This window comes from Oryctolagus cuniculus, chromosome 1 (genome assembly GCF_964237555.1).
Source record: "Oryctolagus cuniculus chromosome 1, mOryCun1.1, whole genome shotgun sequence".
Lineage (NCBI taxonomy): Eukaryota > Metazoa > Chordata > Mammalia > Lagomorpha > Leporidae > Oryctolagus > Oryctolagus cuniculus.
In genome coordinates this window covers 118,657,912-118,670,576 of record NC_091432.1, presented here as the reverse complement: position 1 = coordinate 118,670,576, position 12,665 = coordinate 118,657,912, and the positions used below count along the sequence as shown (strand labels likewise).

Sequence of the window (12,665 nt, the reverse complement as noted above, 5' to 3'; positions counted from 1 at the left end):
TGGGGGAGACAGACGGTGCCCTTGAATTGTTTCTGGCCCCAGGGAATGCAGTGCTGACCACTGGGATTCAAGGACAGGATCCCCCAAGGTGCAGCTCCAGGATTAAAAGCAGCAACCAAGACAGCCTCTCTTCCTGTGTTTCTGGGACCTTTCACCAGCGGAATAGGAAAAAGGGGGGCACGGGAGCTTTAGTGATGAGAACTGTCATTGTCTAAGGTGGGGATGATACAGTCTGGCACTGGTGCAGCAGTTAAGATGAGGCTTGGAGGCCGGCACCGTGGCTCACTAGGCTAATCCTCCGCCTAGCGGCGCCGGCACACCGGGTTCTAGTCCCGGTTGGGGCGCTGGATTCTGTCCCGGTTGCCCCTCTTCTAGTCCAGCTCTCTGCTGTGGCCAGGGAGTGCAGTGGAGGATGGCCCGGGTGCTTGGGCCCTGCACCCCATGGGAGACCAGGAAAAGCACCTGGCTCCTGGCTCCTGCCATCGGATCAGCGAGGTGCGCCGGCCGCGGCGGCCATTTGGAGGGTGAACCAGTGGCAAGGGAGGACCTTTCTCTCTGTCTCTCTCACTGTCCACTCTGCCTGTCAAAAAATTAAAAAAAAAAAAAAAAGATGAGGCTCGGGATGCCAATATCCCATGTGGGAATGCCTGGCTTCTAGACCTGGCTCTGCTCTCCATTCCAGCATTCCTGCTAACGTGTACCCTGGGAGGGTGCACCCTCAAGTCCCTGTTACCTATGTGGGGGACCCAGATTGAGCTGTGGGCTCTTGGCTTTGGCCTGACTTATCCCCAGCTGTTGTGCACATCTGGAGAATGAAACAGTGGATGGAATATCTCTGTTTCTTTGCCTTTCAAATAGATTATACAAAGAATTAGGATGGAGGAGGGAAAAAAGTGAGGTAGAGCATGGTACAAGAAAGGAACCAAATTCAAATTCTCTGCTACTGTAGGGAGAAATGGTAGTGTGGTTCTTCTTCCTGTGTCTCTCCCCAATCTCTTTGTCTTCGAGTCACGCATGGACAGGGTTAACTGTGCCAAACTTGGCTATCTTCATCCCCAGTAGGTCATTCAAGGTCATTCAGAAAGCCTCTGCCTTGTCCCCTTCTGTGGGTGGTCAGGTCAACGGGTGGACGCTGAGGGCTGCAGATTCTGCTGGGCCCAGGGTCTCGCTACAGGAACAAGGGGGCTGCTACAGCAACCACAGAAAAAGAGGAGTGTGCACCCAACGGCGAACAAGATATTTGAGAAATAGGAGGAGCGATATGGTAGGTAATAAGATTTACTGAAAACTTCTCGGCCACATTCAGTACTGGCTTGGTGGATACATCAGAAGGAGGTTGCATAACATTCGGCAGGTGGAGGGGCTGGGAAGAAGAGACGTGGGCACCTGTGTGCAGGTGTGCCTGTGCCGGGCGGGACGCCTGTCAAAGCGTGTGTGTGTGTGTGTGTGTGTTTCAAGAAAACTGAGCCAGAAGAGGAAATGTGTTTTATCCCACTGCACCGTTGCAAAAGTCTCACGCCAAAAAAGCTAGACATCCTTTCACCTATGGCATCAAAAGGGAGTAAAAAATGATCGAATCACCCAGATTATAAATAAGGTTATTTGTTTCTCAAAAATCCCTATTAAAACATTAAATATCAGCTCTTTTAGGGGAGAAATACATTCATTTCAGGGAGACCTCAGGAAAGCGACCGTCCTTTTGCTCCTCCCCAACCAGGTAGAGGAGGGGACTCCCCAGAGGGTCCCAAGGGTCCCCTCCAGGGAAGCCGGGGGGCCACTCACATCCCGTCACTGGAGGACATGGCTAATGCATGATTTACAAATGAAACTGCACGTCCATTAAATTAAATCCCATGGAAAACACACGTGTGGTCAGCCTCATCATTCACAGCCACAGGGTGGGAGGGAACAGGAGGAGGGGGTGCCAGGTGCAGGAGGCTGGAGGTTGGGGAGGGAGGGTTGTGTTAGGGCAGGTGGTGGAGAGCCGCCTCCTCCCAGGAGCCAGTTCCCATGGCGCTGTGCGTAGTGTGTGGGACGGCAAGGCAGGTGGGGGTGGGCAGCACTGCACACTCTCAGGTGCCGTTGCTCTGCCTGTCCCCTCTCCCGTTTTGGATGTGGGAGGAGAGGGGTGTAGCACCTCCTCCAACCCCTGGCTCCCATTGGGTTAGATGATTCTTTCCACTGTTTCTGACGGGAGCCTGGAGGCCGATGGAGCCGGAGTCCAAGCCACCCTGACTGCACCTTCTCGGCAGGTCTGTGGAGGGGTGGAAAGTCTAGGGTAAGACACCACTGTCCTGTTGTGCCTGGAGCTGAGTTCTGCGACCAGCGAGGGACAGCTGGGGTCCCCAGAGCCACCTTGATAGGGCCCCCAGCCCAGGCACTGCCAACTCCTTGGTTTCTGGAGCCGACCCAGGTGAAGGGACCCCTCTTAACCTCCTGCCACTTGGGCTCCCCAGACCAAAATCTGTTTCTAAGGGAGAGAGAAGGAGGCTCCGCTGGCTCCCATCCCTCTCTCCCAAGTCCATGGTTGCTGTGCCCAACGAGGGGGCCTTGGAGGGACGAGTCAGAGGCTGGAGGGATCCAGATTCCACCTGATCTGCAGGACAAGGCGCCTCAGGCCCTCCCACTCCTCCGGCCATGCTTTGGGCTCCTTCCCACCCTCGAATGTCTGTCGGAAGCTGAGAGCCTTCTGGGGGTGGAACCCAGAGCGCCTTGTCTGTCCCTTTCCTCCTAAGTCTATCTGTCCCCTGGCAGGGCTCACTCTGTGAACAGCACCAACCTGCCTCACAGTGCAGGGCTTGCAAACAACTCAAGCCCTTCCGTGGGGGAGCCCGAGGGTGCCATCTGTCCCAGGGGTCCGATGAGTCCAGATCTCAAGCCTGCCCTCCCGAGCAGGCTGCTGGACGGCGCGGCCTCAGGAAGCGGGGCTGGGTGCTCATTGAAGCTCCGTGGTTGGGAAGGCGCAGGTGCCTCCCTTGCCTTTCTTCAAGCTGCTGATTTGGGGAAGCCAGGGCCCAGCTTCCTCGGTGCTGCCTGCCCGTGTCCCCCTCCCCCCCACCCTAAAGCCCCCCTGACGGCACTCCTGTCCTGCTCAGCGACCAGTGCCATCCGGGCTGCCCGGCTACTCCAGGGAGTCACTGTGTTCCAAGCCCAGGTCGCTGACGTTCGTTGTCTGCAGCTCGTCGGCCTCCTCCTCCAACTCTTCCTCCTCTTCCTCCTCTTCCATCTCATCCTCATCCTCTTCCTCTGTCCCATCCAATGAGTCATCATGTGCAGCCATCATAGCCTGCTGCATGGCCATGGTGGCATTGTCTGAGGATAGGGACTGCAGGTTGTCCAGGTTGATAGAACCTGCATGAGAGAGGGCAAGGGTCAGGGCCACATAGAGGCTGTGAGTCAGGCCCGGCCACATCGGTGTCGGACGGGCTGGCATGGATGGCTTGTGGGGTGCTGAGCTCCTTGCTTCTGAGGGTACAGTGGCCTAAGCTGCTCAGTTTCCTACCCAGTGACTCAACAACCGCTCCCTGTCCCATCCCAAGAGGTGACCCAGCTACCACTACTGAGCATCTTCTGTGAAAATACATTGTGCGCATTAGGACTTCCTAACAGTTCTTTAAGTCAGGCATTCTTATCCCCATTCTAGACAGGAGAAAACTGAGTTGCACTGAGTCTCAGACAGGTGGGCCCTTAACTCCAGACAACAGTCAGAGATGACAGAGTTAGGATTCCCTCCCAGGTCGATCCTGTCCCCAAAATGTTTATTTCCACTCTACAGTGCAAGAAGACAGCCCGTCCCAGAAGAGCCTGTAAAAGGCCATATTCATACACGTATGCATGAAGACAGTATCACACATGCACGCACGCCTCCTTCCACCCCACAGCCCACACAGAGCAGGCCCTGCACGCCAAGCTGTTTGAAGGGTTTCCCGTGCACTAGGCTACTGGCAGTTAGGAACGCGTTATATGGGGGCATGATGGGGAGGCTGGGGAAACAAGGGCTCCTCCTGGCCTCTGTTCATAGCCAGCTGCCTGCCTCAGTATTTATAGATGGCCTTGGCTCTCAGGAGCTGTGTTGAGGCCGACTGGCGTTGAGGAGCTCGGATGGGTGTGGGAGCGAGGGGGCTCTGCTGAGCAGGCGTCGACTCAGCTGACCACTGGTTCCCCCTCATCTTTGACAGGTTGCTTTTGGCTCCTTGAAGTGTGAACATAACCAGCCCCCTCTTTCAGGCTTTGACAGAAGTCATGGAAGGGCAGACGCGGGGACGGAGCAGCAACTAGGGCTTAGGGGAGAAGATGGTCAGCCCTTGAGCCTGCCCTGCAGGAGCTCTGGGTGTGCCTGTCCCACCCTGGGGCCCCATCTGGGCTGTCCTCAGCCTGGCGCTTACCGTCAGGGTTTGTCCCCGGGGCCCCACCCTGCTGCTGCAGCACGCCCGCAGCAATGGAGTTGGGCCAGAATCTTTGGGTGGGCCGGTGCTGAGACTTGATCTTCTTGGCTTTGGGGGCAGGGTCTGGGTTGCTGGCATCAAGCATGGGCTGCAGGATGCGCCTTCGGGCATTGATGAACCTGCCCGGGAGTAAGGGTGGAGACTGGTTAGTCGTTGGGTGGGTGGTGTTGCTAGGATGGGCAGAGAGGGCTCAGCGGCTCCCGGACCCTGAGACAGAACAGATGGGGACTCTGACGGGGCCCTGGCTACTGCTGAGCTCATGGAATCCCTCGGTGCTGGGTGACAACCCTAAGGGAACAGAAATCCCCACAAGCATCAACTTCTGACTTCTCTCTAGATGGGGGGGGGGGGGGCTCATGTCGGGGCCCCCTCCCATCCAGCCAGAGTTGGCTCCCTTTGACAGCCCAGCCAGAAACAGAAGGAAACAGCAGAAACCCCTGTGTGGTCACAAAGGTGACTCTCTGTCCCTCCTACTCCCAGCTTTGCAGAAAGTTTTAGTTTCAGTTCGCAGCCAGGTGGAGTAGACCAGATGACTGCTGGCAGCTCCTCTGCGCGTGTTCCTGTCTGTCTCAGCAGCGTGCTAGGGCTGGCTGCTCAGGTTTTCCTGCTTTTCTACCCAGCCAAAAGCTTCCAGGGATGTGCGTGACACAATTTCCCAGCAGAGGGCGCTGAGTAGCTGCACAGGGCCAGCGAAGCTGTTTCCTGTTTCTGGTCTGTAGGGGAGGGCTGGCCTGGTGGCTGGGCTGAGGCTGAGCCAGGTGGGCACTTGGTCTCTCTCTTCCCTGCTCCGCATGCCCTGTGGGCGGGTGACGCCAACTCACCAGTTGTTTACTTGCAGAAGGGTGAGGTTTGTCTGGGCTGCGATCTGTCTCTTCTCATCCTCTGTGGGGTAGGGGTGCTGAAACGAGAGGGGCAGGGCTGATGAGGGGGGGCATGTGGTAGCTTGCTGCCCCTGGGGGCCACGTCCACTTCAGTGGCAGTGTCCTGGACCAGGCAGCCAGAGTGGTGTGTGAGCCCAACCTGGGGCAAGTGTCCCCTAGGGAGAACCTGGGGGGGGGGTAGGGCTGGCCCCCCACGTCAAGGATCTCATTCCCATCACAGCGGGGCCAGAGTGGTTTCTCAAGGTCAGTACAGGTCAGTATTGATAGTGTCCAAGGCACGTCTGCATCCCTCTCACTTGGTCCTCAAGTCAGGACAGGCAGGGGAGGCATGATCAGGGTTAAGATGTACAGTAGTCTCGGAAGCACACAGGTGTTAAGGTATGTGTGTGTGTGTGTATGTGTGTGACAGAGAGAGAGAGAGAGAGAAGAATTCAATTCCTTTTAAATGAACTGATACTTACTGACCACCTACTATGTGCCCAGATTCATGCTAGGCATTCCCAGGAGACAGAAAATAAACACGAAGCTAACTACTCCTTGCACGATATTTATAACCTGGGAAATGCTTGCGTACATTTAGTTTCACTTGAGAAAGTATATCGTTAAACCTTTGGAAGACTGCCACGTGGGCCTGCCATTCCCACTCCCCGGAGGGAGACAGCGGAGGGAGACAGCGGAGGAGACAGCGGAGGGGACAGCGGAGGGGACAGCGGAGGGAGACAGCGGATGACTGCTCCGGTCACCAGATGCCAGGCAGCACCATCGTAGTTCTTCTGCCTGTGGCCCTGCCTTCTTCCCCCTACCTCGCAAGACTGAGTGGTGTCTCTGTGAAGGTGAGTGGTGCAGGTGTCTCTCAGCCCCACCAGTCATCGTGCAGGCGACAAGGGAGGTGAGTGGTGCAGGTGTCTCTCAGCCCCACCAGTCATCGTGCAGGTGACAGGTTTGCTCCCTCTCTTAGACGGTGCTTTGACAGGATGCAATGCACACTCATAATGTGTTCTAGCACCTTCCACATTCGAATGCTACACAAACGACAGCTGAGCGAAAGCAAGAACGAAGATTGATGCTGTGGGTTGGGGAGTGAACACTGTGGAAGCTCAGACCAAGGGGAAATGGGTGTTGGCTAGCGCATGGGGAAGACCAAACTGGTCGCACTGAAGCAGGTGAATGTTTTGGGTGGCAGTGGAAGAAGTTCCTGGTCCCACTGGGGTGGCAGGGCAGGGGAGAAGGGTGAGCTGCCTGGTAACTGGGCCTGTGTGTCCCAGTCTTTCGTAGGCCTCAGCAGGGTGCCTGGCCCCCAGTGGGCATGCAGTGAAGGTGTGGTGAGCACCTGGATGGGTCGGAGCTTTGTCGCTGAAGCTAGGGGAGCCTGGGGGATCAAAGGGCAAAGGACCAGGCCTTGTAGCATCTTCACACCAGGATAGCACCTTCTCTGGGTGTGGCTTTAGGAAGTGGTGCTGGGGGGGGGGGGTTGTCTCCATCATGACTTGCACTGAGACCTTGGGCATGCCACTGAACCGCGCATGCGTGACAATGAAATTGCACCTGTAAAGGGCTCAATGAAAGGGAGCTCCTCACACTGTTGTTATGGGGGTGGTGGCCGCTTAAAGGTGTTTAAAGCTCTCCAGGGAAAGGCTTGAGATCAAAGCCTTGGGAAGACTCTCATTACCGGTGACAAAGGGAAGCAACCTGCTCTGTTGGCCTTAGCCTCCCCTCCCCTGCAGCAGTCAGGACCGTGTGTTGTTTTAATTCACACCTCTGACCCTGACCACCAGGCCGGGGCAGCTGGGACTTGTGATTCATGCAATATTAAGATTCTAACAAGAAGGGAAGCACGTCAGTGCTTCAGGAGCCAATTTCATTCTAATTGGGAAGGAGCAGCGGGAGGCTGGGAGGAGAGATTGCAAGCCCCATGGGTTGAAGAGGTGGGGACGCTGGGAGTTTTGATGTCTTCTGGGACTGGGAGTGGGGGGGGCACAGGCCTCACTGCACCCCCTGTTCACAACAGGGATCACAGCAGGGCCAGCCAGCCTGTGAACAAAATATGGCAAAACTGTGCTGGCTTTTTGGCCTGCCGGGGTCCCCGTAGGCTCCTCTGTGTGTTCATACTCTTGACTGTACTGTTCCCTCTGCCAGAGTGCCCTTTCTCTCTTCCTAACTGCAGGCCTGTCCCAACTACTGTGAAGACCCCATCACAGGGGGCTGGCACTGTGGCGTAGTGGATAAAGCCGCTGCCTGCAGTGCCAGCATCCCATATGGACACCTGTTTGAGTCCCGGCTACTCCACTTCCGATCCAGCTCTCTGCTATGGCCTGGGAAAGAAGTAGAAGATGGCCCAGGTCCTTGGGCCCCCCTGCACCCGCATGGGAGACCTGGAGGAAGCTCCTGGCTCTTGGCTTCAGATCAGCGCAGCTCCGGCCATTGTGGCCATCTAGGGAGTGAACCACCGGATGGAAGACCTCTCTCTCTCTCTCTCTCTCTCTCTCTGCCGCTCCTTCTCTCTCTGTATAACTTTGACTTTTAAATAAATAAATAAATCTTTAAAAAAAGAACCCATCACAGGCCAAATCCCCAGGGAGGCCTCTCCCAAGTCCCGGGGGCAGAGGTAGTCACTCGGCCTCTGAACAGCTGCCCTGACCCGGAGGCCGTGCGTTGCACCAGCATCCAGACTAGTGACAGCAATCACGTGCAACCATGCTGCGCGAACAGAGGGGTGAAGGAGCACAGGAAGCAGATTCAGACTTGTTTCCTGGGCCTCTGAGCAAGGCTGATCTTGCTGCCCATGCTGGGTCATCCACTCACAGGTGCTGGTGCCTGCGACATCCTGGATGCCAGTGAGGGAAACACGTCTGAGGTTAAGAGCTCACAGCGTGGGTGGAATGGAAAAAAATCCCAGAACCCCACTAACGGGCGGTCTGTGCTAAGGCATGGGAGGAAGAGCCCTGCCATGGTGGGAGAACAGAGGGGATGGTTTCCAGGCAGGAGTCGGGCACCAGGGCACCAGTGTCAGAGGCGAATCTTTCCCACCGTTCAAGGAAATTCTCCAGCCTTCCTCGGGAGGGTGCTGACTGCTATGCATAAGAGGCTTCTGGTGCAGGGAACCGGGGACACCATCCTGACTGGATGCCATGAATATGCAAATGAACATGCCTCCTGACTAGTGGAGATCTTTAAGAGGCAGTGTTGAGGGGCTGGCACTGTGGCGTAATGGGTGGAGCTGCTGCCTGTAGTGCCAGCATCCCATATGGGTGTTGGTTCGAGTCCTGGCTCTTCCATTTCTGATCCAGCTCTCTGCTATGGCCTGGAAAGGCAGTGGAAGATGACCCAAGTCCTTGGGCCCCTGCACCAGCTTGGGGGACCTGAAAGATGATGCTGGCCCCTGGCTTCGGGTCAGCACAGCTCCGGCCATTGCGGCCATCTGGGGAGTGAACCAGAGGATGGATGACCTCTCTCTATCTGCCTCTGCCTCTCTGCAACTCTGCCTTTCAAATAAATTAAAAAAAAAAAAAAAAAGAGGCAGCATTGCCAAAAAGTGGCCAGCTCTTCCCTTATGGATAACTGCCCCCTAGGGCCAGTTTCCACCACTTATCCTGGGACCAGCATCTCAGGAGGCCCATGGTGGAGGCTGTGGGGTAAGTGGCAGCAGTTAGCTCAGCTTTGGGAACAGGTGTGTCGGCCAGACTATTGCTGGCACCACATCTGAGTGCTCATGGGAGCAGTACAGCATGCATATGCCTCAGACCACATGACTTCTGAGGACAAAATCAAAATAGTCCTGGCCCCCGGGCAGACCACGATTGGGTCAGAGCTACTTTTAGCACAATCGGAAAGGCTTGAGGCCAAGGACGGGAAGAAGAATCCAATGAGATCATGGGAAGCCACTGAGCCACAGTAGCTGCTCTCCGACCATCTAGAACCATCTAGACAGCAGCTCTCTGCAAGACAATTTCTCCTTTTAAAAGAGGTACAGAACACACCAGAAAATTCCAGGTCCTTCTCAGGGCCAGCCTGAAGCCTCATAGGGCTGGGCAGTGCTCTTGGGCGGCAAAGCGCCTTTGGCGATGGGATCAGGTCCTGTCTCACCCCTTAGCAGACGCATGACCTTGGCCATTTGTTGTTTTGCATCTGCCATCCTTTACTTCCTTAGCGTAACATAGAAATAGTGAGAAAGTGTCCACTTCATGGACTCGGGGGTGACAGCAAGACGATGCAGGGGAGGCATGTAGGTTCCATTGGTTCACTCTGCACCATGTACTGAAGGCAACCATCTGGCCGAACATTCTCAGTCTCCACAGCAGCCAGTTGTGTGTTGACATCTAGCAGGTGTTGCCCTCAAGAAATATAAACTAAGCTCCCTCCCCTCTCTCTCTGACACTCAGTCTCATCTGTGCACAGCGGACCCTGAAGACATCTCTGTTTGAGGAGTGAGTCCTATCACAGTCTTCCTGTCAGCAAGAAGCTCAACTAGTGGTGATTCTGAGGTCCCTGGCCACTCCTTTCACTCAGAACCCATGCTGCAATTGTCCTTCCAGCTCTTGGCCTGTGCAGATCTCACCTTGAGGCCGGTCGGGTCTCCAAGAGCCACCTGGCACAGGGAGCGGTTGGTGCCTGTCGGTGTCGGTACAGCCTGAGCTGCTGCTGGACCACGGCTTGCAGCCTGACGCAGGGCAGGGAGCCTCCCACGCCCATTGCCTGCCATCACCAGTGCCACCCTGGAGCGCCCCCCACCCCCCAACTCTTCCTCTCTGACCCATGTGGGGCTGCGGCCGGCTGTGGGCCATCACTCTTCAGGCACAGCACTGCTCAGGAGAGCCAGAGGCCACCCGGAGGAGGCAGGCAGCAGAGTAGGGGCCCTGCCACAGCCACATTTTGTCCCAGCTGAGATGCCAGGGATGGTGGGCTGCACCCTGACCCCAGGAAGGCTCACAGGGCAAACGCAGGCCTTTGAGAATGAAGAGAAGCGAAAGTCACCCAAGACTCCTCTTTCTATCTGTATCCGCCCTCGTCCAGACCTGCCATCCTCTCATTCTCTCTCTGCTTCTTATCCTTGCCCTCCTTTAGAATGGAGCATCCTTAGAGAAGTACAAAGAGAAAAGACAATGCGTAGCCTCACCTATTGTCACAGCAAGCGCACCCCCAAGTAACCAGGGCAAGGAAAAGGGTGATGCTAGCACCTCCCCAAAGGAGACCTGACTTGTAGGCTGATTACCTTGTTTGCTTTTTCTTTACAGTCTTAGGGCTTGTGTTCCACCCTTCGACACGAGGGCTTACTTTTTTCCTGGTTTTTGAATCTTAGAGACGGGGAATCACCCCCACGCGGCTGTTCCGTGTGCCCATCACAATTCGTCTTTATTGCCGTGTGGTTTTCCACTGGGAAAATCTTCTGCTGGCTCACTCTTCACCCTCCTGTACCCTCGAAATGTTCTCTCTCCCGAAATGGTTCCATTTTGACCCATGCTTCCCACCTGTCAAGACCAGCCTCTCTTCATCTCTCTCCACCTCCGCCCGTGCTGAAGTCAAGCCCATCTGGATGTCCCTCATACAGGCTCTGAGAGTTGGCCCTGGCTGGGACTACTCACATGGCCAGGGTGAGCTGTTGAGTTGTCTGTCACCCCACAGAGCAAGGGACCATGTCTTGCTTTTTTCCCGCACCTCATCACCATTGAGGACGATGCCTGGGACGTGGTAAGGGTTCAGCACGGATTTGTTGAATGGGTGGATGAGGGATCTCAGGTCATTGGTGCTTCTCACCATGTCCTTTGCGCGTGTCTATGAGTGTGAAGGGGAAAAAGGGGGTCCAGAACCCCCAGGAACTCTACCTGGGAGGAATCCATCAAGGCCCACTAGCGGGGTCTTGGAGGCAGCGCTGTGAGAGGGAGGTGAAGACACAGCCTCTGCAGCCTGATTGGCTGGTGGAATCCCGCCTCTCACCAGCTCGGGACCCCAGGCAAGTTTCCTCTTCTGTAAACTGCGGGAACCCTCCCACCTGCCTCACGGCTGCTGTAAGAGTTAAATGCGTTAATGTTTGAATGGTACTCAGAGCAGTGCTTGGCACACTCGGCGTTAAACTTTGGCTTGCTGCTCGTGGCATTGTCTCCGGAAAAGCCCTGGGCTGCTTGCTGGCAGATGGCAGGGGGCCTCCCGCAGCCCCTCTGTGTGTGTGTAAATATGCCCCTTCTTTATGGTGGCCTCTGTTTCCTGCACGTTGTGCACAAAGGATGGGCGTTTCCCCTCTACCACCACCTGGCTGCCACCTGGGGGGTACTGTGAGGGTAAATCTTCCCAGGGCTATTTTTGGGCAGAATCTTTGAGACCTTCTGACTCCCGCAGGGTGTCCTGGGGCTCTGTGCAACCCAGGGGTCTCTCATAGCCCCTCTCGTCTCAGCTCACCCATCCAACCCTGTGGCTGACTTGCCAGGGGGCTGCAAGGCCCAGTGTCAGATGGAGACCCACTGCCAGGGAGGCACACACCTTAGTACTGCAGCTGCACCGGGGCACACCTCCAACACTCTGCCATCCTTCCCAGGGAGTCAGCAGCCTCTCCCTACATTTGTACAATAAAAGAGACTGGAAGAAGTCTCAGGTCACAGGCAGGAATCAAAGGCCTCACAACTGAATGCAGCCAAGACCCCAGCTGGCCAGACAGCCAGCCTCCTGCCGTGCCTTCCACCAAAGCCCAGCAGGTGTAAGTACCTGAGCAACATCTGGGAGGAAGACGGTTAGAGCTGTGATAAGAAGCCACCTGGGTCCCCCTGCTCCAAGGGTGAGAACAAGGGGTACAGAGGATCTCATGACCAGAACACAGGGGAGGGAGGGCTCCATGCTTTTGGTCAGCAAGAATCACGAAGCATCGATCATCTCTTTCCTCCCAATCCTAAATCCTGGCCATCCTTAAGTCACAGCCCAAGTGTCAGCTCCTCTACCAGACGCTACTAACCAACATCTCCAAGTTGTACAGAGCCCTAAAGGCCCCTGTATCCAGTCTCTCCTATAGGACAGACCCCTTTCGTCCAGTGTAGCCCAAGTAAGGTACAGATGTGCAGAGACGGTGATGTCCTCAGATGGGTGTGGCTTGGTGCGGTCTAGGGCAATGAAAGTGCCCTGGCTGATCTCCATCCGCAAGCAACCTGGTGAGTTTCCCAGCATGTCCTGTGTGAGCTGTCCCCCCAAAATGTAGGCTGATCATCTCTGCAGCGCCACCATCACTGGGCCACTCCTGCTCCCATGGTTAGAAGGAAGGTGTTACTGTTGAACTCAAGTCTGCCTCGCTGCTCAACCAACCAGAGTCCTGTGGAGTTGCACACAGGCCTGCCTGACATCTGGTAACCATGGTCACCCA

General features: G+C 55.9%; 1 protein-coding gene and 1 long non-coding RNA gene across 6 annotated transcripts in view; one reads left to right on the top strand and one right to left on the bottom strand.

Moving 5' to 3' along the window:
• Nucleotides 1-1,268: 1,268 nt before the first annotated feature.
• Nucleotides 1,269-12,665, bottom strand: part of PKNOX2 (PBX/knotted 1 homeobox 2) — a 274,750-nt gene continuing 263,353 nt past the window's right edge. For all 5 annotated transcript variants that reach the window (XM_008259803.4, XM_002708693.5, XM_051848275.2 and 2 more), the window contains 3 exons: nucleotides 5,267-5,343; nucleotides 4,386-4,564; nucleotides 1,269-3,351 (listed from right to left, as the gene is read on the bottom strand). In XM_008259803.4, the coding sequence (XP_008258025.1) occupies nucleotides 3,122-3,351; nucleotides 4,386-4,564; nucleotides 5,267-5,343 (486 nt within the window). In that variant the 3' untranslated portion in view covers nucleotides 1,269-3,121. The remainder of the gene's footprint in view (nucleotides 3,352-4,385; nucleotides 4,565-5,266; nucleotides 5,344-12,665) is intronic.
• Nucleotides 5,387-7,875, top strand: LOC138843564 (uncharacterized). The gene is made up of 2 exons (XR_011378471.1): nucleotides 5,387-6,159; nucleotides 7,491-7,875. It is a non-coding gene; the product is annotated as an uncharacterized lncRNA (long non-coding RNA).